Raw genomic sequence first — 23,840 nt, 5'->3', positions numbered from 1 at the left:
GCTTGGTGCATGTGTGTTTCAGTTGTGTGTCTCCTGCCGTGGGAGACCAAACTGACTGTTTTCTGAGGTCCTTTAATGTTGGTAAATTACTTAGGAGTTCCTTGAACGTCTGTGGTTGTACATCCTGAATAAGTGGCCTACACTGGGGCTCCTGGTCAGATTCAGGATTAGTTTCTTGTTCCTGTCCCATGGTACACTCCTAATGGGTTTTGGACTCTACCTCCCCACAACGTACCGCTTCTGCCACAGCTGACATTAAAGGGCAAAGTGGGAACTGTGGAAGGAGAAGGTAAGTGTGCCTCTCTTCATCCCACCCCAGCTCCTTTGCCTCCTCCCCCCCTTCCTCCTGCTCGTGCGTTAAAGCTGTGTGTGCTGCACAGTGTCGCAGGTGAGACTCCCAAGGGTAGAGCTGTGATGCTTTTGGCTTATTTCAGAAATGTGTTGACAGACAGGCAGCCGCAGGTTAAGAGTGGAGTGAAGGTTCAGAGCAGCGGGCACCTGGGATGCGAGCTGCTGTCACTGTTCATGTATCCTTCTCTCTCCCATGATTTATGTGACACTCTCTCCCTGAGGCCAAGGATCATGTGTTCTTTCTTGTTTCTGTCTGAGAGCCAGGCACATAACCAAGGCCCTATGAATATTTTTGAGTGCATAAATGAATGGGAAGTAAAAGGATCCTAGAAATGCATGCAGTTTCTCTGCTGCTGTTATGAGTTACTATGAATATTTTGTTTATAAAATGTCACGCTGCCACTATCCTAAAGAGAAAATTGGTTTGTAGAACTATGTCATAATAGCCACAATTGAGACAAGGGCAAAAATAACTCGTAGAGTTACTTTCTTCTTTTATTTCTCTCCAAAAGGTGAAATACAAAGAAGACTATGAAAAGAATAAAGGAAAAGCAGACTATAATGTACTTCCTGCTTCAGAGAATCCACTGCTCAGGCAGCTGAAGGCAGCAGGAGATGCCCTAAGTGATGTAAGTAGCTTCCTGTCAAAAAGTGTTTTCTGAGTCTCAGCTACAAAACATGAATTTTTTTTCCTTTTGCAATGACTAAATGTGCATATAACTTTGCAAATACACGGAAGCTCTGGAGAGCTGTTTGGTGGAATTACTTAAACACAGGAAGGCATGAGTGCCTGTGAGCATCATCTGCCTCAATTTCTGCAGGCTTGTGGATTTCGTTGCTGAACAAGGGATTCCTCATTTACTTGGGAGACTGGGGTACCTGGGCCTCCATGTGATCTTGACAAAGACAGACTCTGAAAGATACTTGTGGGATTGTTACAAGCCTGACCAAGCTATGAAATTTAAAGTAGATTAGAAAAAGGAGATTGGCCTGGCATGAAAAGACTTACAGCCCAGATGTACTAATTATTTTGAGTTCATCACTATACAATGTATATGTGACTTAAAACAACACATTTTACCCCATAAATATATACAATTATTACATGTCGATCAAAAAGGAAAAACTAATAGTCCAAGACCATGTGTGTGTATATATGTATATATACACACCTACACATACATACGTGTGAGACTATGAGAATGAGACAGATCACATAACGAGAAATGTGATCATTTGAGTTTGTTCCTTATGTTTAGGCTTGTGTTAACCCTTCCCAGTACTCAGAGATGGTAGGTAGCTCTCTGTGTGGGTTAGCTGTCTTCTCTTTGTCCCTTGAATTCAGGCAGTCTTGTAGGAAATGAATGCATGGATTAAGGAGTGGGTGGGGTGATGTGGCAAGTGAGAGGGTGTAAATGGATCTATCCAAATAGATAGATCTGCCATCTGCCTTCTAAATGAAGGATATCCTTACCAAAACTACCAAAGCTCAGGTTCAAGTGCACTTTGTTAATGAAAACAGGAATATAGATATATTAAAAATAAATAGCATCACTGATGTTTTGAAAACCTCCATGATTAAAACCAACAAACAACTGTGGCTGTTCTAAAGATAAACCCTCACAGAGACGTTTGTGGTAACTTACAGTTCAAGTTCTCACATACACTGTATTTTTAAATGCTAATTGTTTGTATCATAAAAGATTCTTCCCTTGGTACAGGGAAGAAGAAATGTGATGTATCCCTCATGTTATGATAACTTTTTCATGAAGGTTTATTAATAAAGCAACCTGCTGTTGCCGAAGCTCCATGTTTGTTGTAAAACCATCGCTGAGAGAGAGAAGAGGCCACAATACAGAAATTCACAACAATGGGCTTGCTCAAGGGTGGCATATTGGTTTTTTAATTTTTTGAGAATGTCAAAAACTTAGGCTTTACAATAACTGCTAACAGAAAAGGCTTATGACTCATGGTGCCCTAACGTTGATTGTGGGTTTTTCAGACAGTTGACAGGTGATATCTTTTCTTCTTCTTTTGTTTAGTGTCGGAAAATACGAGTGTTATAATCAGTGTGGGAGTGACAGGAATCTACTTTAACTGATTTTTTTTTCCTTTGGCAGAAACTATACAAGGAAAACTATGAAAAGACAAAAGCGAAGAGCATAAATTACTGTGAAACCCCCAAATTTAAACTTGATACAGTTCTTCAGAACTTCAGTAGTGATGTAAGCAATTCTACCATCACTGCTTTTAAAGAAAGAAAAAAATACCCATCATTGTACCAGTTAATAAGTGGAAAATGTTTTGTCTTTCAGACTAAATATAAAGATTCCTACTTAAAGAACATTTTGGGACATTATGTAGGCAGCTTTGAGGATCCCTATCATTCACACTGCATGAAAGTCACAGCTCAAAACAGTGATGTAAGTTCTAAGACAATTGCTGGACTTTCCCAATAACACATTTTGGGAACATGAATCCAATGATTGTGTCCTTATGTCTGATTCCTTCTCCTCAAAGAAAAACTACAAGGCGGAGTATGAAGAGGACAGAGGCAAAGGCTTCTTCCCCCAGACCATAACTCAGGAATACGAAGCAATCAAGAAACTGGATCAGTGTAAAGATGTGAGTCTGTAAGATGAACTTTGAATGTAACTGCCTGCTGGAGCACCCTGTGGTCAGGATGGCTTTGACATTCTGACTCTTTCAGAAATAAATGTATGCTAGGAAATAGCAAGAAACAGAATCTATTTTGCAGTAGATAAGCTGTTTGTTTCTGTTGGCATCCCCATGTTTCAAGAGCCAATTCTAGCTCATCTTTCCTAAGAAGAGTTATTGGGATTCTGGAGATACAGGAATGTTTCGCAGGCAGATGTAAGAACATCAGTCAGAGAAATTGCAGTCAGGAAAAAAAAAAAAACAGTGAATGCTTCATTAACCATGAGTTTCTTTTCTTTGTAAGGAGATGGGATTTTACTCTTGCTTGGAATTGACAACCAAAAAAAATTTTTTTGCTCCCCCACAGCACACCTACAAAGTCCACCCAGATAAGACAAAATTCACTCAAGTTACGGACTCTCCTGTTATGCTGCAAGCCCAAGTCAATTCCAAACAACTGAGTGATGTAAGTCTCTCTAAATATTTGGGAAATCCAGTTATGAGTGACAACGTTTCATAACTCTACAAACAGCATCCAATGACTTGTCTCACTTATGAATAAGATCATGTAGCCTTTAACAAGTTTGACTTGTATATATTTGTAATTATCTAAAGTATTTTCCCATTTGGTGGCCTTGAATCTTCTTGGGTAGACAACACTTAACAATAAAATGATTCTGTGAAGGAAGCAAATGTGGCTGAAAGTCCTGGGAAGAACATCAATTCTAGTATCAGACAAAACTGGGTTCAAATTCCAGCCATTGAATTCAAATTAATCTTGACCTGGTAGCCAAATTAGCTTATCTACGTTTGCCTCACATTTCTCTTTTTTAATTAGTAACTATTTTGAAGATTAAGTGACAGGAGCTATGTGCACAGAATATACCCTGGCCCAGAGCAAGTGTGTAGTACATGGAATTTCTCTCTCCCAAATAAATTTCTGGAAAATGTACCACACAAGAGTGTGTATATTCTGGAGCACTTCATCTGCTATATTAATTGTTGTGTGTGTTTCTCTCTCTCAGCTAAATTATAAAGCAAAACATGAAAGTGAAAAGTTCAAGTGCCATATACCACCAGATACTCCTGCCTTTATCCAGCACAGAGTCAACGCCTATAATCTGAGTGATGTAAGTGCCTTCTGCAATGGGCCATGTCATACACTGGCAAACTTGGCTTTTATCTTGAAATAGTGTCATTGCATTTCAATGAATATTTCAATGTTAAAGATGGGAAGAACAGTTAACCTTTGTATCAAGTTCCTATGTCTCTGAATTCACCTTATAAAATGTGTGTAGCCATCTTCTAAATAGTTTCACAAACTAAACACTTGTTAACCAACACTCAAAATGCCACCAGTCGTATAGGATTAACTGAAAATCTTAATGTTAGGTTTTTTAGTCATACATTCATTTATGCCATACAATAATTAATTTTCTTTCAGGACCTTTTGTTAAAGTTTAGTTTTATTTATCCTCCAGACCTGTAGTATCCCAATTTCTCACAAATAGTTATTTCTACACAAAGGAGAAAGTGAACTAATGAATCTATAGCATATTTAAAGGGCAGAAGACCAAGCACTCACTTGTTGCTATCTTTCATTTTCTGAACATAATTTTATAGAAAAGTCAAATTACCCTGGAGAATAGGTGTCTCAATTTCTTCATAAGCTTTAGAAATGACTAATCAGTTGATCTAGCATCACTGAGTATTGTAATGATGCATAAGATAACCTTTGCAGAGGACTTAGAGATCAAATAAAATGATGCCTTTCTATCATAAAAAATGAGCTACTTTTAACCGCAGAATATTTTTACAACTCCAAAAATATTCTGTTAGGAATCAGATATTAGGAAGTTAGTTAATTTGATGAAAAATTCTAAAAGAGAATAGAGAAGTCTGATCTTGGAAAACTACAAGTTCCAATTTGAGAAGTACCTAAAGTGCACATAATTTCCAAGACAATGGAAAAGATGCATTTATTTTGTATCAAGGCAAGGTAGTTGGTTACTCTTCAGTCTTGAAATGTGATGACATGTGTATCGCCTTTGCCAATTTCTTTATTGAATTTTCCTGTCCAGAATGCCTATAAGCACGACTGGGAGAAGAGCAAAGCTAAGAAGTTTGACATTAAAGTGGACGCCATCCCCCTGCTGGCAGCCAAAGCCAACAGCAGGAACGTCAGTGATGTGAGTGTGGCCTCTGGGTCTGGGCAGGGCAGCCTCAGGGGTGTGTCCTGGTGAGGGGTGCCTGGCAGTCTTACACTGTGCTGTCCCTGCAGGTGATGTACAAGAAGGACTATGAAAAGAGCAAAGGGAAAATGATCGGAGCCCTCAGCATTAACGATGACCCCAAGATGCTGCACTCCTTGAAGACGGCCAAAAACCAGAGTGACGTGAGTGTCTTAGTGAACCATCCTTATCTTCAGATGTGGCCATGCATGCTGTGTAATATAATCTTGGATGGCTGTAAACCTGACTGAACTCCGAGAGTTCAGGTGGCAAATCCATTGTGAAAGCCCAGGTAGTACCAAAGGTAGTACAGGAAGATGAGCTCTCTCGTTCTTACCAGGGACAACAGTGAAGTTACTTCATCTCCTTAATGTTCCTTGTTTCATTAGGAAGAGAAACAAACTTGCAATATGACTTTCTTTACTGCTTTCCCTAGAAATGGGTTCAATATTATAATATGTACAATATACAATATATTTATTCATTCATTCATGCCTGAACTGATTAAGATGGTTTGCAAATAAAAAGCAAGAAGTGAGAAAAATCAGATTAAACAGAAATAAAGTAGGTAAAATTAGATAAAGTCTAAGATCAAAAGCAAAGAATTTTGTTTAAAAATCTTATAAAATACTGAACTCATTTTAAAAACTATAAAGTACTTACTAAAGATACAATAAAACTCTTTACCAAACTTGCTTTTTTAATTCCTTTATGAAAGGAAATATTGCCCATCACTGTATCAGCTCTGTATCAGTTAGAAGTATACCTGTGTTTGAGTGTATTTTTTTCTATTCACAAAATTAAAGAGGGTATTAGATATATGTATAATAAAACAGAAAAAGCATCTTTCATATATTAAGAAAATGTGTATGCTTTGATGGTAAAAGCCAGCGTACAAAGGTATTGTAAAATATGTCTTTACCTCGTACTGAAATAACCACTTCTCTAGAGTGGTGCCTAGATATCTAAGGTCCACCTTATACCTGATTTTCCACCAAGTACTGAAGAAATTCATTTTCCTTCAAATACATTCAAGTGAAAGAATTATTTTAAGACAGGAACTTCTTAAACAACAACACTGGTGTGTTCTAATTTGCTCTGAGAAATATGAGCACAAATAACATAAACATATTTATGACTGTCAGCAGCCAAGATTATATAAGACAGGAGCCTCAACCACATCCCTGCTGTTTTTCTGCAGGGTAGAAAATAGGTATAGGGAAAATATGAATTGTGCCCCTTTGGTTAACATATGGTGGCACTGCCAAAAAATTCATGGAAAATTGAATTAAAAAATATTTATTTCAGTGTAAAAATTTTTGAAATTCATGCATAGGCTTTTACATTATGCATTTTCTATGAACTTTTTGAGGAACTTCTCATATAGACAAAATGCTTTTATCCCATGAGATTTATTTTTCTCTCATTTTCTTTGTTTCATTTTCTCTTTCCTTTGGCAGAGATTGTACAAAGAAAACTATGAGAAGACAAAGGCAAAGAGCATGAACTATTGTGAGACCCCTAAATACCAACTGGACACTCAGCTGAAGAACTTCAGTGAGGTTCGAAAGGCTAGGGTTATCTTGGGGATTGGAGAGCCTTCCTTCTGTGTGACACATAACTGCTAACTTGAATTATGTGTATTTTCTTTTTCAGGCTAAATATAAAGACTTATATGTAAAGAATATTTTGGGACATTATGTAGGCAGCTTTGAGGACCCATATCATACACACTGCATGAAAGTTGCAGCTCAAAACAGTGACGTAAGTTTGAAGATAATTATTCATGCCTTTCAGTGACATTGCTTGGGACCACTAACTTCATGATCTTTGTTCTTCCACATTATAGAAAAGTTACAAAGCAGAATATGAAGAAGATAAAGGGAAGTGCTATTTCCCTCAGACAATAACACAAGAATATGAAGCAATCAAGAAGCTAGACCAATGTAAAGATGTAAGTCAGCTGCCTTGCATTCTTGAAATTGGGTTTGAGATTCTTGTGACATCTAGTGGTAAATTTCACAGTAATTTAAAAGCTAATGTCTAGTGGTTAGCAGGAGATATTAAATTTTAAGACTTTGCATTTTGGGGACACTGACATTACTATGAAGAAGCCTATTCATTATTATATAATTTCAAGTTTTATAAATCTTTATTGATTTATATATACCTGAATTCAGGGCAAAAGGAAGACAACACAGGTTTGTGAAAGATGGGTGATCATCATTCAACAAATTGATATGGAAGGTAGCATGTGCCAAGCACTGTCCTTGGTGCTGAAAAAGTGGAGGGAGGAGGTAAACAGTCTCTTCTGGAGTCTCCATTAGAGCAAAGAAGGGGAGCACATAAACAGAGAATATATGAGGCAATGATAAGAAAAGTACTATAGGGGGGCTGGTGCCGTGGTTCACTTGGTTAATCCTCCACCTGTGGTGCCAGCATCCCATATAGGCGCCGGGTTCTATTCCTGGTTGCTCCTCTTCCAGTCCAGTTCTCTGCTGTGGCCCGGGAGGGCAGTGGAGGATGGCCCAAGTGCTTAGGTCCCTGAACCCACATGGGAGACCAGAAGGAAGCTCCTGGCTTCAGATCAGCACAGCGCTGGCTGTAGTGGCCATTTGGGGAGTGAACCAATGGAAGGAAGACCTTTCTCTCTGTCTCTCTCTCTCACTGTCTATAACTCTACCTGTCAAATAAATTAAAAAGATTTTAAAAAAGAAAAGTATTATAGGATGATAATACAGAATAAACAAAAAGTGACATGCAAGAGAGTGATTAGATGGCACCTTAGAATGAATGATCAAGGAAGGCCTGAAATAGGAGGGTCCAGCCATGCCAAGATGATGGCAAGAGCATCAGGAAGAAGAGTCTCAGAAAAGAATAAGCTTTGATGTTTAAGGAATTGAAAGGATGAAATGAATGAACCATATAGGGGAAGGGAATATTCATAAGAGGGGAAATATTAGGACATAAAGGAAGGGATAGATTCTGTAGGGCTCATAAGCCTAAGCACAGTTTAGATTGAATACCAAGCACAGGACCTGAGTAGGAGAAGAAGAATCTGGATGCTTAGTTGCTACAGGAGACCAGAGATAACCTCAGAAGACAGAGGAAGAGGAGGGAGGAGGGCAGGAAAGAGAAACAGGAAGTAAAAACATACCAACCAAGCTTTCAAGAACAAAATAAACTATTTTATGCTGAAACCTTTTTATATGTTATGGTTTATTTGAACAAGAATATAAAGATACATTATGAAACTTCACTAAAGAACATCTTCTTTTCCAGCACACCTACAAAGTTCATCCAGATAAGACCAAATTCACAGCGGTCACGGATACTCCTGTACTATTGCAAGCCCAGCTCAACACAAAACAACTTAGTGATGTAAGTGACCTGATTTGTGCAAGTGTGGGTGACCCAGAGTACTTGGCTTGTTTAAAATATGAGCATATGCATTCTTACTCTTCATGGACTCATCTCATGTCAATGATGTCATTTTTCTAGATATGTTTAATAAAGTGCAATAAAGATGCTAGATTGAATTGTGAGCTGAGGAAAGTAGGGATAGAAAACAATAAAAGTAACAACTCACAATCATTAATGATAATACCTTACTCATTAAAATCTGTCACATACACACTAAAAATTCATGCCAATTTAACAGTGACACCAAAATCATTAGGTAACAAGTCAAGCATTTCCTACCCTTAAGTTTGCTAACAAAGATCTTGCAAAAAGATAAAGCAAAGTAAAAAGAAATACATCAGGCAATAAGAAGGACACTAATATAGCATGATGCCACAGAATTAAAACATGATGACATCAGAGAGAGATGGATGATCATGGACAGCCTAGAGCAGGAATGATCCAACCACAGGGAGATCAGGGGAAGAGCAGCTGTGCTTCTCAAGCATTCCCATTCATGCAATTGTCTGGTGACTCTGCTAAAATGCAGATTCTGATTCAGTAGATCTGGGGGAACCCAACATTCTGATTTTCTAATAAGTGGCTAGGTGGTACTGATGCTGTGATCGATAGACGTTTTGAATAGCTAACACAAGTAAGTCCTGAAGAGTAGCATACCCTTCTCATGATAGCAAAATGAAAGACATAGTTGGTGCCCCTATAAAATGTGTTTTGGTAGCACAAATTAGCTGATAAGAAATTGATAAAGAAGAGAATGGTGGCCCTGTAACCTAGAAGTGATATCAATTCATAGGCAACTTTTCTTAGCATGTTCATATTGTGTGTACCAACAAAGAATAGGTAAACAGGGGAGAGAGTTGTGGCACAGCAGATTGTTAGCCTATCACTTGGAACATCTGCATTCCATATCAGAGTGCCTGGGATGAAGTTCTGACTCTAATTTCTATCTAGCTTCCTGCTAATGCATTTGGAAGGCAGCATTTGATGACTTAAATACTTGGGTTCTTACCAGCCATGTGGGAGATTTGGATGGAGTTCCTGGTTTCTCTCTTTGGCCTGGTCCAGCCACAGCTGTTGCAGTCATTTGGGGAGTGAACCAGCAGATGGAAGATTTTTCTGTCACTCTGCCTTTCAAATAAAATAATTAATAAATGTTTAAAAAAAACAGCTAAATACCAACAATACTGACTCAGCTGCATTAGCAAGCTGCCAAAACAGTGCCATAGGTGATACCCAGTCACCAACATTCTTTTTGGACTGGCTAGGCTACATGTAGGCTCTGTCTCGGAAGTGCTTATTGCACAGTTCTTCTCAATCTTATGCATTTTGCCTGGAGGTCGAAAATTCAATAGCCTTGTTCATTCTTTCACTCCCTTCCTTTCATTTGACGTTACCTTTTTAAAAATTCCAAGTCTTATGTTTAATAAAATTTTATATAACTTTTCAGCTGTACTAACATTTGTAATTATTTTTTTTTTAGTGCTCTGATCATAGAATTCATATAAAGTTTTTTGGGTTTTCTTGCCCTCCAGACACAGCAGTGTGAATCAGATCTGTGAATTTCAAAATTTCATGGACAATGAGCATTATCTTTAATTCCATTTTTCCATGAACTTTTTGAAATGCCCTCATTTACCAAACCAGCATTCACAAAATGACAATTATATGGATTATACTACAGTCCCTAGAAGAGGGAGCAAGAGTTCAGATCCTATGGGAGACTTGAATATCTCCTTGAGGAATTTTTCTGAGAAGGGTACCAATCACTTAGCTATATAAACTCTCCCTACATAAGCTCAAGGAAGTTCCTGCCCTGACTTTTTAAATGTTCTCTATTTTGTTTTTCAGCTGAATTACAAAGCAAAGCACAAAGATGAGAAGTTCAAGTGCCATGTCCCGGCAGATGCTCCAGAGTTTATCCAACATAGAGTGAATGCCTATAACCTGAGTGATGTAAGTACCAAAGGCAAGAAACCTTTGTTTGGTGGGCATATACAGAGCAGATGTTAGAGCATTTGAAAAGATTGACTTGGGAATTGTGCAAATGAACATCTACTGAGATTGTGACCAGAGTGAAAGTTAGAGCCTCTAAGACCCAAATGCTCTTCTTACTCTTATTTAGCTACTAGATTTCCTTTTCCCTGTGTCTAGGCCATGGGAAGCATTCTGTCTATTACCCCTCTGCTAAGGTCTAGAGTTTTACAAAACCTCTCCATGGAAAGGTCATGTTTCACCTTGAAGTGGTTGTCGCTTTATCTTATCCTTTATACATCAGGATAGCGTAGGCTTGACAAGTGTCACAGAACTTCGAAAAGAATATTTTATACTTAGTGGTAAGGAGAAAGAAGCTGGATGATAATAGTAGTTATACTAGCATTTGGTAATTATGATATTTATGGATGAATTAAGTCTATACTTAAAAATTTTTAATCCATTTTAAAGTTTATACTGAATTAATCTGTGTTTGATGTTTCCATGACTCTTTGGTTAAAATTTTCCTCTGCAGAATATCTATAAGCACGACTGGGAGAAGAGCAAAGCTAAGAAGTTTGACATTAAAGTGGACGCCATCCCCCTGCTGGCAGCCAAAGCCAACAGCAGGAACATCAGTGATGTGAGTGTGGCCTCTGGGTCTGGGCAGGGCAGCCTCAGGGGTGTGTCCTGGTGAGGGGTGCCTGGCAGTCTTACACTGTGCTGTCCCTGCAGGTGTTGTATAAGAAGGACTATGAAAAGAGCAAAGGGAAAATGATCGGAGCCCTCAGCATTAATGATGACCCCAAGATGCTGCACTCCTTGAAGACGGCCAAAAACCAGAGTGACGTGAGTGTCTTGGTGAAGCTGTCTTGTTATCAGGAGATTGCCAAGAGTAGCCATCTGCAACAGAATTTCATATTTCATATTTTCATTTCTCTCATGTGTACAGCAGACTGCTAGGGAGAACTTTAGAAGCAGAATGAGTCCCCAGATTCTTGTACCTCTCACACTTGGGGAGACAAAGAACTGATTTGTACTTAACAGTCATTTTACTTGAAAAATATATCAGTTAATATTTAATAGAATATTGATTGTAGTTCTCAAAACCTCTTGGAAGATTGTACCAGATGTTTTCATATTTTCTTCTAATTGAAAAATGACTTAAAATAATTTTAAAACTGTATATTTTAGAAGAAAATCACAAGTCACAGATTAAAAAAAAAAGTGTATTTATTGTTGCTCTGTATTGACTTTCTTAATTTTGATCTCAGTCCAAGAAAAATATTCCATTGATCATGAGCCCCTCTGACCATCTATCTTAAAAAGTGAACATGCTTTTTGCCTGAACTTCAGGGAATTCATGGATTCCCTTCGGGCCATCTATCATCTTCCAGTTACAGTTCTCACTGTGGAAAGATCAACATCTATTTTTGCATATTATAGCATATGTTGTGTTTAAAAATGTTTAGAGAATCTCTTAAAAGTGGTAATAATGTTCAACATAGCGTACAAATATGGGACTACTTCAAAAAGTCCTTGGAAAAGTGGAGTTAAGTTCATTTTAGTGCAGAACATTTTGAAATCAATGCATAGATTTTCATAATAAGCACTTCCAAAAACTTTTTGAAGATCTCTTGTATTCATTGTTCATGATGAAAGAGGAAGGGTTTTTGGATCATTTAATTTTAACTGTGGGCCAGCGCCGTGGCTCACTAGGCTAATCCTCCGCCTTGCAGCGCCGGCACACTGGGTTCTAGTCCGGTCGGGGCGCCAGATTCTGTCCCAGTTGCTCCTCTTCCAGTCCAGCTCTCTGCTGTGGCCAGGGAGTGCAGTGGAGGATGGCCCAAGTGCTTGGGCCCTGCACCCGCATGGGAGACCAGGAGGAAGCACCTGGCTCCTGGCTTTGGATCGGTGCAGCGCGCTGGCCTTAGCGGCCATCTGGGGGGGTGAACCAACGGCAAAGGAAGACCTTTCTCTCTCTCTCTCTCTAACTCTGCCTGTCCAAAAAAAAATTTTTTTTTAACTGTGTTCATATGATTTGTAATGCCTTTTAAAAACTCATTTTGCATTTACTATGTTGTTTTGCAGCACTTTAAAACATCCAATTCAGTACTTTTCTTTAATCACTTCACATTAAATTATGTCAGTAAATAGTGGTCACATGCTTAATACTATCTTGTTTGCTTTTCCCTTGTCAACTCAAGAAAGTTATACTCCCTATGGACAATACCTATATCTTAATCATTTTATTATTTTATTTTTTAAATTTAGGTTTCCACTTTTTAAAAAAAATTTCATTTAATTATTTGAAAGGCAGAGTTACAGAGAGGCAGAGGTAGGGAGAGAGAGGTCTTCAATTTGCTGGTTCACTGCCCAGATGGCTACAATGGCCAGAGTGCGCAGATTAGAAGCCAGGAGCCACAAGCTTCTTCTGGTCTCCTACGTGGGTGCAGGGGCCCAAGGACTTGGGCCATCCTCTACTGCTTTCCCAGGCCATAGTAGAGAAATGGAGCAGCTGGGACTCAAACCAGCGCCCATATGGGATACTTGCACTGCAGGTGGTGTCTTTACCCACTATGCCACAGTGGGTAAAGATCATTTTACTTTTTTTGGCCTTGGTCATTTTATTTTTTTCATCCTATCACTTAATCCATTAGAACACTAGGCACATAATAAATAAAAAATCTCTGCTGATTGATTTTTAGAAGCCAAATGAAAGCTAAGTGCTAAACTGCAGGTATAGAACATTCATAGACCTTTTTTAAAAAGATTTTATTTATTTATTTGAAAGGCAGAGTTACAGAGAGAGGGAGAGACAGAGAAACAGGTCTTCCATCTCCTGCTTCACTTCCCAGATGGCTGCAACATCCAGAGCCAGGAGCTGGAGTTTCTTCCAGGTCTCCCACACAGGTGCAGGGGCCCACGCACTTGGGCCATCTTCAATTGCTTTCCTAGGCCATAGCAGAGAGCTGGATGGGAAGTGGAGCAGCCAGGACATGAATTGGTGCCCATATGCCACAGGCAGAGGCTTATCCCACTACACCACAGTTATAACCCCATGCATAGACTTTAAAAATGGTTTTTAAAGCTGTTTGAATCATCCACAATATTTTATATGGGCTGGTATGCATGAGTTGGCATGAACATGAACAAAGGAGTTGAACCAATTTAGTCAAAAACATTTCTGCACACCAATGACTGTTCTGTTTCATCAATTTCTCTCTCATAAAGACAAACTGTTTTTAAATTGTCTTGTATATCCTTAGAAAGCTTTCATATTTTATTGTCATAAAGCCAAGGTCTAGATTTTACAATGAAGTGATAAATTTATTCAGTGGAAGTAATTGCCTATAAAATAGGAGAAGGAAGATCAAGTTCCCTAAGAAAATCGCTACAGAAGGTGTGTAAATCACATCAGTACTTGCTAGATGGGTCATTGTCTTTGGTGCATGTGTGATTGTACAGTGACAGGATGGGTGTAGAATTATTCTAAGACAGTGGGTCAGAATTTTTCTTTCTGTTAAGGTAACTGGTGAGTGGATGTGATGAAGCTGGGAATTTGACCTAATTAGCAGCCCTCCCAACCATGCAGAAAATCTGCCGATGAAGTTGCCTCCTGAGGCTGGGCAGCCATTTGCTTTAAGAGAACACTGCCCGTAAGGGCCAAGGTTACTTTAATGGCTCAATTTCACAACCTTTTCTCCTTTGAGGTCTTTTAACTGCTACAATCTGAAGCTTCTTTTAAATTGTTACTAAAATTAAACTTGGTACAAGAAAACCTTTGCAATTCTCAGTGGGGTTTCTCAAATGTTAGGAATGTAATAGGTTGGAAAACCAACAACTTTCCCTTTAAAACTGACTCTAGAGAGCCATCATTTTATAAAATCCTAGCTATGAAGTGAAATGACTACCATGTGACTTTTTTTCATTAGTTAAAAAAAAATGTTTCTTTACTGGCAAACTCTTCAAAGTTTGGGCTACATTAATAGGAGTAATGCTTGTTAGTGGTCCCTGAGAAATCCTGTTTTAGAATAAAATAATTCCTGCCTGAAGCTGAAGCTGGGCCCATTCCAGGTGTCAGCTGTGACTCTCAAGAGTTGCTCTTTGATCTAAAAAGAGATTTGCCCCTATACAATTTTCCAGGGAATTTCAACAAGGCATGACATGTGAATAAATTTAGGAGCAGAATAACTGTAATTCAGATGTTTCTCTAACCAGTATGTGCTGCTTATAAGAGATATCTGTGATTCTAGAAATGTATTGAGGATTTATGGTAATAAGTGATCATTCTTATTCACAGCGTGAATATCGTAAAGACTATGAAAAATCAAAAACCATCTACACAGCGCCTCTTGATATGCTCCAAGTCACTCAAGCCAAGAAATCTCAGGAGATTGCCAGTGATGTGGACTATAAGCATATCTTACACAATTACAGCTACCCTCCCGACAGCGTCAATGTGGACCTGGCCAAGAAGGCCTATGCACTGCAGAGTGATGTGAGTAACTAGGTTTTCCCTCTTTGGAAGGTGACAACAGAAAAGGACTCCTCAACTGGGTGATATTTTTAGTGCTTCTGGGGGGTCTCTGCCTTGTCCTCTGTGTTGGGAATATTAAGCCCGCGGTCCTAGAGAAGCATGCCCTTCAAGGTTACAAGACTCGGGACTGGCCTGCACTCACCACTGTTTCGCTCTGGGAACGTTACCAGCACTGCTCAGTCTAGAATCCTCCTCTGTACAACTGGGAGAAAACAAAAAGAATTATTGCAAGGATTTAAATGCATGTAAAATACTTAATTTGGCACCAGGCCCTGCTGAATTCTCAATAAACCTTCACTGTTGTTATCACTGCCATCATTATCAATAGCTTTATACCAAAACTTCTATTTTGCATGAAAAGGAAAATATCATCGAAAGCAAAGATCTTTATAATGGCTTCTTCTGCTGACCTAAACTTTAGAAAAACGGGCTGAGCTGCGCTGTTGAATACTTTATACTAAAAAGTCTGGTGTTTTCAGTGTAGTAAAATACACATATCGTAAATTTACCATCTTGATCATTTTTAATGGTATAGTTTAGTAGTATTAAATATATTCACATTGCTCTACAACCAATCCCCAAAACCTTTTCATCTTGCAAAACTGATTCTCTATATTCATTAAACAATAATCCCTCATTTCCTCCTTACCCTAGCATGGTGACTGCTATTCTGCTGTCTTTGATTTTAACTACTTAGATAGCTCACATATATGGAACCATGCATGATTTTTGTCCTTTTATGACTGTCTTATTTCACTTAGCATAATCTCCTCAAGATTTATCCATGTTGTTGCATGTGTCAAAATTGTCTTCCTTTTCAATGCTGGATAATATTCCATTGTGTGTATATACTACATTTTGCTTATCCATCTGCTGGGAGGCATTTGGATTGCTTCTACATTTTAGCTATGCGAAATAATGCTGCTGTGAACGTAGGTCTATGAATGCCTCTTCAAGATCTAGTTTTCAGTTCTTTTATCCCAGAAGTTGAATTGTTGGATTATATGGCCATTCTAGTTTAATTTTTTGAGATACCACCCTACTGTTTTACATCCCAGCTGCACAGTTTTACATCTCCCCACTAATAATTCTATTTTATGCATTGTTAGCTTATTTGTGATTGATTTAATTTTTTTATATTTCTTATCCCAAAGGGATTGTAAGCTTCACAAAATGATGACAAATGCTTTCTTCTATCTAGAGTATACATGTCAGGTACTACCTATGGCCAGACAGTAAGAGTAGCTCATTATCTTAGTAGTGTTACAGATCTGTCTCCCAAATAAGACTAGTTCCAAATAATAACTGCTCCCTTAAGTAATTTAGTAGTTAAAACTATTAAAAGTTGTACATTAGCCAATAGAGAAACACTCTTAAGTTGACCAGTACACAGAAAGGGCAATGTGTGTGAACACTTAGCACAAATAACTACTATGAAGTCTCATTAGAAAATGAACAAAGCCTTCAGTGTGGCCATAAGTCCTAATTTGACCATAGAAACATAATACTTAGGGTACCAGGGAGCAATCATCTCACATTTAATTATTTAAACATAACAATTTCACTTTATTTGGAATCTAACTGAATATTTTCCAAACTGAAATTAGGCTTCCACATATTTCCATTAAATTGGCAATAAGGATGAAATGGAACATATGCCAGTTAGAAGAAAACAAAAACTGTTAAACTCTTACCAAAGAAATGTTTAAAAACTTCATGTATTGAGGAGGAAAGCTGGTGAGAAAAATACAAAAACATGCATCATTTTGGGTAGAAGGTTAATGATATCATGTAATAAGGATGACAGCAAGCAGACCAATGTAATCTTTCTCCTGGTGTTTTAGGTTGAATACAAAGCTGACTACAACAGCTGGATGAAAGGCTGTGGCTGGGTGCCTTTTGGGTCCTTAGAAATGGAAAAGGCAAAGCGAGCTTCAGACATCCTTAATGAGGTAAAGCTGCTGGGTGTGTCAGAGAGTCACATGGGGGTCATGCTAAGAACCCCTGTGCCATGCAAAGTGCCTCTCTTACTGCTTCATGTTGTGATCACTGTTGCTGAGGGAAAACGCTTACTACATGCATGGATGAGCCATGTAGAACAACACGCCCTTGTCCCTCATCAAAATCCTTTATGTTGGTCATTCATGAAACACTCTGGAGGTATAATTCACATTTCATAAAATATGAAATGTATACCTTGATACATTTTAATCAATCCATGTAATTTTGCAGTCATCATCACAACTAAATTTTTAAATGCTGCTAAAAACTCAAAATTTCCTTCCAAATTTCCTGTCCCCATCTTGAACCCCAGGCAACCAGTGATCTGCTTTCTGTCTCTAAATTTTTACCTTTTCTAGAAATTCCTTTTGTATCTGACTTGTTTTCACTTTGCATGTTTTTTCTTCCTATGTTTTTTCTTCATGTGCTTATAGTTCATTCCTTTTTATTATTCCTTTATATGGATAGACCATATTTTGATTATCTCTTTACTGGTTAGTGGAAATGTAAATTAGTTCCAATTTTGAGTGGTTATAATAATGCAACAGTTAGAAGAATCTTCTTTGGAGAACTTTATCCTATGTCAAATTCTAACGGTTTTAAAGTATTGTATACATTATTATTCAATCTAAGAAAAAGCAGTGATGGTCTTGAGGTTCTGAAACCCCAGGTTCGTCTGCCCTGCCCCTGCCCACAGCTGACATTTGCCCCTGTTGTTAGGTGAACACCATCCAGGGCAGAGGTGTCAGTGGAGGTTGTCTTCCACCCTCGAGCTTCTGTTGTTATGTGGTGCTTCTGCTCATTTTTGACAAAATCCGTCTTATTCATTCAGATCTTTTATGGAAAGTTCTTGTGGGTTGGTGGTTTTCAGAAGTCTGAAGTTGAAAACCTGCAAAAGTGGCATGTGTAATTTCACAAAGGAAGGGGATAGGGAAAATTGAAAGGGAAGAATGTAAGAATAAGAGTAGCTAGAAGTTGCCGGCTCCATGTTGGGACACCTCCCCAGTGTGCCTCCCCTCCTGTGCCTCTTCAGCACTTCAGTGGCAGTCTGTGTAACTCCCACCTCACAGCTTACAACACAGATGTCCTCTGACTCTTGATAATAACCAATAACTGTTGTCTTAGAGGCTTCAATCGCTGACAGAGTGACAGGAAGAAAGAGATTCCTGAGAACTTGCTGGTGTCGTGAAAGACAGCCCAATCTCCCTACCGGCTTTTGTCAATCACTAGTGCACTCTGGAACCTCAGATTGAAGGGAGTAGTAGAAGTCTGGCTCCTGGGTTGTATTGCCCTGTACCCCAGACCATCCAAAGTTAAACTGATTTTTAAAACAGTGCCTTAAAAAAAAATGTCTTGTATTCATTTTTCCCAAAACCAGCAAAGAATCTAGTATTTTTATATCTTAGTATCAGAAAAAAAAATCCATCTTTCTCAATTAAGAGCAAGGATTTTGACGTACTAGCCTTTAGCAAAAACTGATGTGTTTTCTCTTTTTGATTCACCAAACAGAAAAAATACCGCCAACATCCAGACACGCTAAAGTTCACCTCAATCGAAGACGCCCCGATCATAGTGCAGTCTAAGATTAACCAGGCCCAGAGGAGTGATGTAAGTGTTAATCCTAGTGATATTGTGATTAATGCTTACTCATGCCAATACATTTGTATTTCAAATGACAGATCACCTGCAGCTGTTGTGCAGCTGAAGAGCCTCGATTACGGGAGTAGCTGCATCCTTCTGGGCTGTTTATTAACACAGCACACCTTGTTTGTGTCTTCAGAGTGTCACATATATTGTACTTGTCTGTTCTTTGGGCCATTTGACACTACGTTCCATGGAAAATGTGAGAGAGACTTCTCCAAGTGAGAAGAAAAGCTACAAGCCTATTTCTTGGAGAGACCAGGAAGAATGCATACATAGAAATACTACATCAAATGAAAAATTTACCGTTTAAGTCAGAGCTAAGACAAAAGTCATATATAGTCAAAACCACCCAAAGTCCCTTTAATTGTCCATAAAATATAGCAAAAGTGGTTGGTGGATTCCACCTGATTTAGCCTTTCCTGTACTCAGGAAAGTGTGTGCAGGCTAACATGTTGGTTGACTTACCTCCTTGAGTTAGTTTCCACCAGGTGCCCTCATTTAGGCCAAGCACTTCCTACTCCACATACCCAGGGATCTTTACTGAGACTGAACCAGCACTACAACAAGACCCTATGTAACTGCCTTGAAGGCTGTGGATATTTGCAGATGAGTGGGGATGGTACCGACAATGTCTTCTCCAAAGCCACCTGTGTGCAATATGACTCACCCCAATATTGTTCCTGTGACATTAAATGTTTTATGTATGTATTCCCCCCTCTTCCAGATCGCTTACAAAGCCAAAGGGGAGGAAATCCTTCACAAGTACAATCTGCCAGCGGACCTGCCACAATTCATTCAGGCAAAAGTCAATGCCTACAATATCAGTGAGGTGCGTGTGTAGACTCCGACCCTGGTGTACATGTTCAGCCTTTACCACCCCGGGCCTCTCAGTTACATGATGTTTTTCTTCCAGAATATATACAAGGCAGACTTAAAGGATTTAAGCAAGAAGGGATATGACCTGAGAACCGATGCAATTCCCATCAAAGCTGCCAAAGCTGCCAGGCAGGCTGCGAGTGATGTAAGTCCTCCCATGGCATCACACCCAGGGGATTAGGAAGCATGGGCGAGTGGCCTTGGGGACTGATGGATTGCTCCAAAGTTGCCGTATCTACTGCGGTCCCCTACTGGAAGCAAGTCTGGTTGAGAACTATTCAGGAATGAAAGATCCCTAAACAGATCTGAATTTTCCTCAGGGAAAAGAATTTGTGCAAGTGTACTTCAGATAGTATGTGAAAAACAGAATTAAAAGAGAAGTTTATTTTTGGTGAAAAAAAAAAAATCTAAGACCATGTAGAGTTTTTTCAAATTATGCATTTTTGCATATACTTGTGAAGATCCCTCTTATAACCTTTCATTGATGAGTTCGAACTATATCCCTTAATTTAAAATTCTCATCTATGTGGCCTCACAAATCCACATTACTTGTGAAAATAAAGAAATGACCTACTAAAGTCACGGTCGGCTCCTGATGGTGAAATTGCATCTCAGAACTTCCTGAATCTGTGAGAATTTCCCCTTTCCCTTTCTTCACTTTCCTTGATTACTTTTACAGACTGGTGAATTGGCACAAGTTTCACAGCCACTAGTAGACAGTAGCTTCCTTTCAAGTTAACGATTTTCTTTCTTATTCTATTTCACATTAACCTAAATGTGCACTGAAATCACTTTGCTCTGTGAGATTCAAATACAATGGCTCAAGCTCCCACTTGTTGGCCTGTAGGAAGTGAAATCCCACCACCACCTCTGCCAGTACCTGAACTTTTTGTTTCCTCTGACCACCTCTGGTTTCTGGTTTGCATACTGTAGTTTTCCTTGTGTTCTCCTGGGCCCTCCTCCTATGGATCTACTTCTTTCTGCTCTGCCTGACCCTGATATAAAACACAGCCCTTTCTTTTGATCTCCCAGAAAATCCCAAGCAACACTTTGCTGGTTGTCTGAAATGAAGTTTACATTGCACAAATGTAAATACACTGCAATTGAATACCACATGTCCTCGTCCTGAAGAGCCCCCCCATCCAGAATTTCTCATGGACTCCCTTTCTCAGTGCTCTCTTCTAGCTACCTACCACCCGACACTCCACAAACTTTTCTTCACATCAGTTTCTGATTCCCAAGGTCCTCTCTTGTTCTCACCAAGGAAGCTCAACACCCACCCACCCCCATTTTATTATGCAGTTCAAATTAAGGTTTTCCCATTTCTGGCTCCGAGTGTCCCTTGAATACCCAGTTCTAGTAGTAAAATCCTGTAACTAATCAAATAGCCAGTTACTTAGAGCTCTTCCAGAGATTATGAAACATTTCTATTTCCACGTTTTCCACCAGTGTCTAGGTGAAAATAAACAAAAGAGAGTTTTATATTGTCACTGTTAGGAGCTATGCTAATGTCTCCATCTCAACCTTGCTTGGGTGGGCAGAAGCAGCTACAGACAATCCAAATGAATTCTACATAGCATTTTATCTTACCAGATTATATTTAAATGTACAGTTGGCTTTTGTTTCTGCTGGTTCTGCCTCTGAAAATTCACCTGAATATAAAAAACATTTTTTAAAAATTGCCTCTATACTAAACATGTACAGAAATTTTTTTGTCATTATTCCCTAAACAGTATAGCATCACAACTAAAATAGCTTTTTACACTGTATTAGGTATTATAAGGAATCTAGAAGTAAAGTATGTGGGAGGATCACATAGGTTGTTTGTAAATACTGTGCCATTTTATATAAGAGACATGAGCATCCACAGATTTTGGTGTCCTGGGAAGGTCCTGGAATTAATTTCCCATGAATACTGAGGGGCAACTGTATTTACAGGTGAATAACTAATTGTTTGGTTATTGAAGTCAAGAAATATCTGCTATATTCAAGTACTTCAAATGTGGCCCCTTGTTCAGTAAAATCTTCAAAAGTACATTTAAAAAGATGTCCACCTTTGTTTCCAATAGGTTCAATACAAAAAAGATTATGAGAAAGCTAAGGGGAAAATGGTTGGCTTCCAAAGCCTCCAGGATGATCCTAAACTGGTTCATTATATGAATGTGGCCAAGATACAATCAGACCGGGAGTACAAAAAAGATTACGAGAAGACAAAGACCAAATACAATACACCCCATGATATGTTCAACATCGTGGCAGCGAAGAAAGCTCAAGATGTTGCCAGCAATGTCAACTATAAGCATTCTCTCCATCATTACACCTACCTGCCTGATGCCATGGACCTGGAGCTGTCCAAAAACATGATGCATATACAGAGTGATGTGAGTGCCAGTCACCTCCCAGCAAATCCCCCTGTAAGTTCTCAGCCTGTCATGAAAGAAAGCACTGCCTGGGGCCCTCACTCCTCTGTTCTGCTCTTGCTGTAGAATGTCTATAAGGAAGACTACAACACCTGGATGAAAGGCATCGGCTGGATACCTATTGGCAGCCTCGATGTGGAGAAAGTTAAAAAGGCGGGCGATGCCCTGAATGAAAAGAAGTACAGACAGCATCCGGACACCCTCAAATTTACCAGCATTGTGGACTCCCCAGTTATGGTCCAGGCAAAACAGAACACACAGCAAATCAGTGATGTGAGTGCGACCCAAGGGGTGGGGGTGGCGAGGGCAGCTTTTTTTAATTTTTTAAAGTAAATATCAGCTCAGCATTTTTATTCTTCTGAGCCCATATCTTTTCATTTTACCTTTATTAGTTTGAATATTTAATTTTAAAATTATAGTTATTTTTAGTTTGAGCACTAACATTGTCTTTTCCTTTTATCTTGCTTTTTAATTTTTAAAACTTTTTTAATTGCCTGTAATATACTGTGATATTGGATAAATTTGACACAGTCTAAGAATTTCTATTCTAGTATTACATAAACATACCCACAGAACTTCAGCTTAAATTTCAGACACTTTTTGTGGCTAATTAATCATATTAAATTCTATATTAAATTGTCATTTATTTTTCACATGTAAAGCAGTAACACAGAGAAATAATACAAGTGAATATATGGTTTTTCCTCACAGAGTTCAGCACAGACAAGGAGACTTTTAGACTAGTGGGAATTAGTATTGTTTGCCTGCATGTCCATGAGCAGCATTTGTGCTTTGTCTGAAGTCAAAGTTTCTAAAGGAAAGTTGGGTGTATAAGGAACATCCAAAGCACTGATTAATTTAGTTACTGATGTTTTTGAAGAGCTCCCATGTGCCCGGCACTACATGGTGTGTTGGTGGTATAAACATGAAATAGACAAGGATAAAGGGGCCTAAGAATTAACAGTGTAGGACACGCGCTTAAGACCAAGATGTAATGTAGACAGACTGTTGCTCTCCAGAGAGAAGAATGCGCCATTTGAAAGGGAGCACAGGGAGTGAGAGCTGCCTGGCCAATAAGGGAGTGGCACATTCCTGGCGAAAGGAACAATGTGACAACAGAGAAGAATGAGTTCAGGAGTGTTTTTGTTTTTGTTTTTGCCTAGTTGTTGAGGGTCTTGTATGCTAACTTGTAGAGTCTGGACACTATGGGTTAAGTAATGGAGATGTTGAAGGTTTTTAATCCATGGAGTCACATTATCAGGTCTGTGTTGTAAAATATAGCTCTGGTAAAAAGCATGAAGACCATGTATGGAGGCGAGGGACAAGAGACGAGAAAGTGAACCAGAAAACTGTTGTAGATACCCCAAGGAAGGCTCCACTGAACTTAAACTAAAGCAATAGCAATGAAAAACAAAGAGATATTTAGAAAGTAGAACCCATGAAATTCTGTGAATGCTTAGATATGGTTTCTAAAGTCATTGAGGAATGAAAGAGAACTCTTGGATTCCTACCAGAAATTATTTAGTATTCAAATATTAATTAGTTACTAGATCTTTATACTGTGCTTGTGAAACCTATACAACATTTTACATAGAATATTCTACATGGACATGCTTAGGAAATCAGAATACATGTGATGGATAATTAACAGATTGAAAGTCTGTGATTCTGGTTCCATTTTATTTTTTTTAAAGATTTATTTTATTTATTTGAAAGAGAGAGTTA

The 23,840-nt window shown here is 38.7% G+C and overlaps 1 protein-coding gene across 1 annotated transcript in view; it reads left to right on the top strand.

Annotated features, from left to right (window-relative positions):
- The window catches only part of NEB (nebulin), a 221,607-nt gene that overhangs the window by 29,553 nt on the left and 168,214 nt on the right, over positions 1-23,840 (top strand). Inside the window, exons 11-32 of the mRNA XM_062186689.1 lie at positions 864-980; positions 2,472-2,576; positions 2,667-2,774; positions 2,872-2,976; positions 3,377-3,475; positions 4,035-4,139; positions 5,091-5,198; positions 5,291-5,404; positions 6,701-6,802; positions 6,897-7,004; positions 7,090-7,194; positions 8,523-8,621; positions 10,512-10,616; positions 11,170-11,277; positions 11,370-11,483; positions 14,938-15,135; positions 17,019-17,126; positions 18,685-18,783; positions 19,544-19,648; positions 19,733-19,840; positions 21,765-22,076; positions 22,182-22,388. Coding sequence (XP_062042673.1) covers positions 864-980; positions 2,472-2,576; positions 2,667-2,774; positions 2,872-2,976; positions 3,377-3,475; positions 4,035-4,139; positions 5,091-5,198; positions 5,291-5,404; positions 6,701-6,802; positions 6,897-7,004; positions 7,090-7,194; positions 8,523-8,621; positions 10,512-10,616; positions 11,170-11,277; positions 11,370-11,483; positions 14,938-15,135; positions 17,019-17,126; positions 18,685-18,783; positions 19,544-19,648; positions 19,733-19,840; positions 21,765-22,076; positions 22,182-22,388 — 2,739 coding nt within the window. The remainder of the gene's footprint in view (positions 1-863; positions 981-2,471; positions 2,577-2,666; positions 2,775-2,871; positions 2,977-3,376; positions 3,476-4,034; positions 4,140-5,090; positions 5,199-5,290; positions 5,405-6,700; positions 6,803-6,896; positions 7,005-7,089; positions 7,195-8,522; positions 8,622-10,511; positions 10,617-11,169; positions 11,278-11,369; positions 11,484-14,937; positions 15,136-17,018; positions 17,127-18,684; positions 18,784-19,543; positions 19,649-19,732; positions 19,841-21,764; positions 22,077-22,181; positions 22,389-23,840) is intronic.

This window comes from Lepus europaeus, chromosome 1 (genome assembly GCF_033115175.1).
Source record: "Lepus europaeus isolate LE1 chromosome 1, mLepTim1.pri, whole genome shotgun sequence".
Classification (NCBI taxonomy): domain Eukaryota; kingdom Metazoa; phylum Chordata; class Mammalia; order Lagomorpha; family Leporidae; genus Lepus; species Lepus europaeus.
The sequence above is the reverse complement of the archived record's forward strand: the minus strand, read 5'-3'. Positions and strand labels throughout refer to the sequence as shown.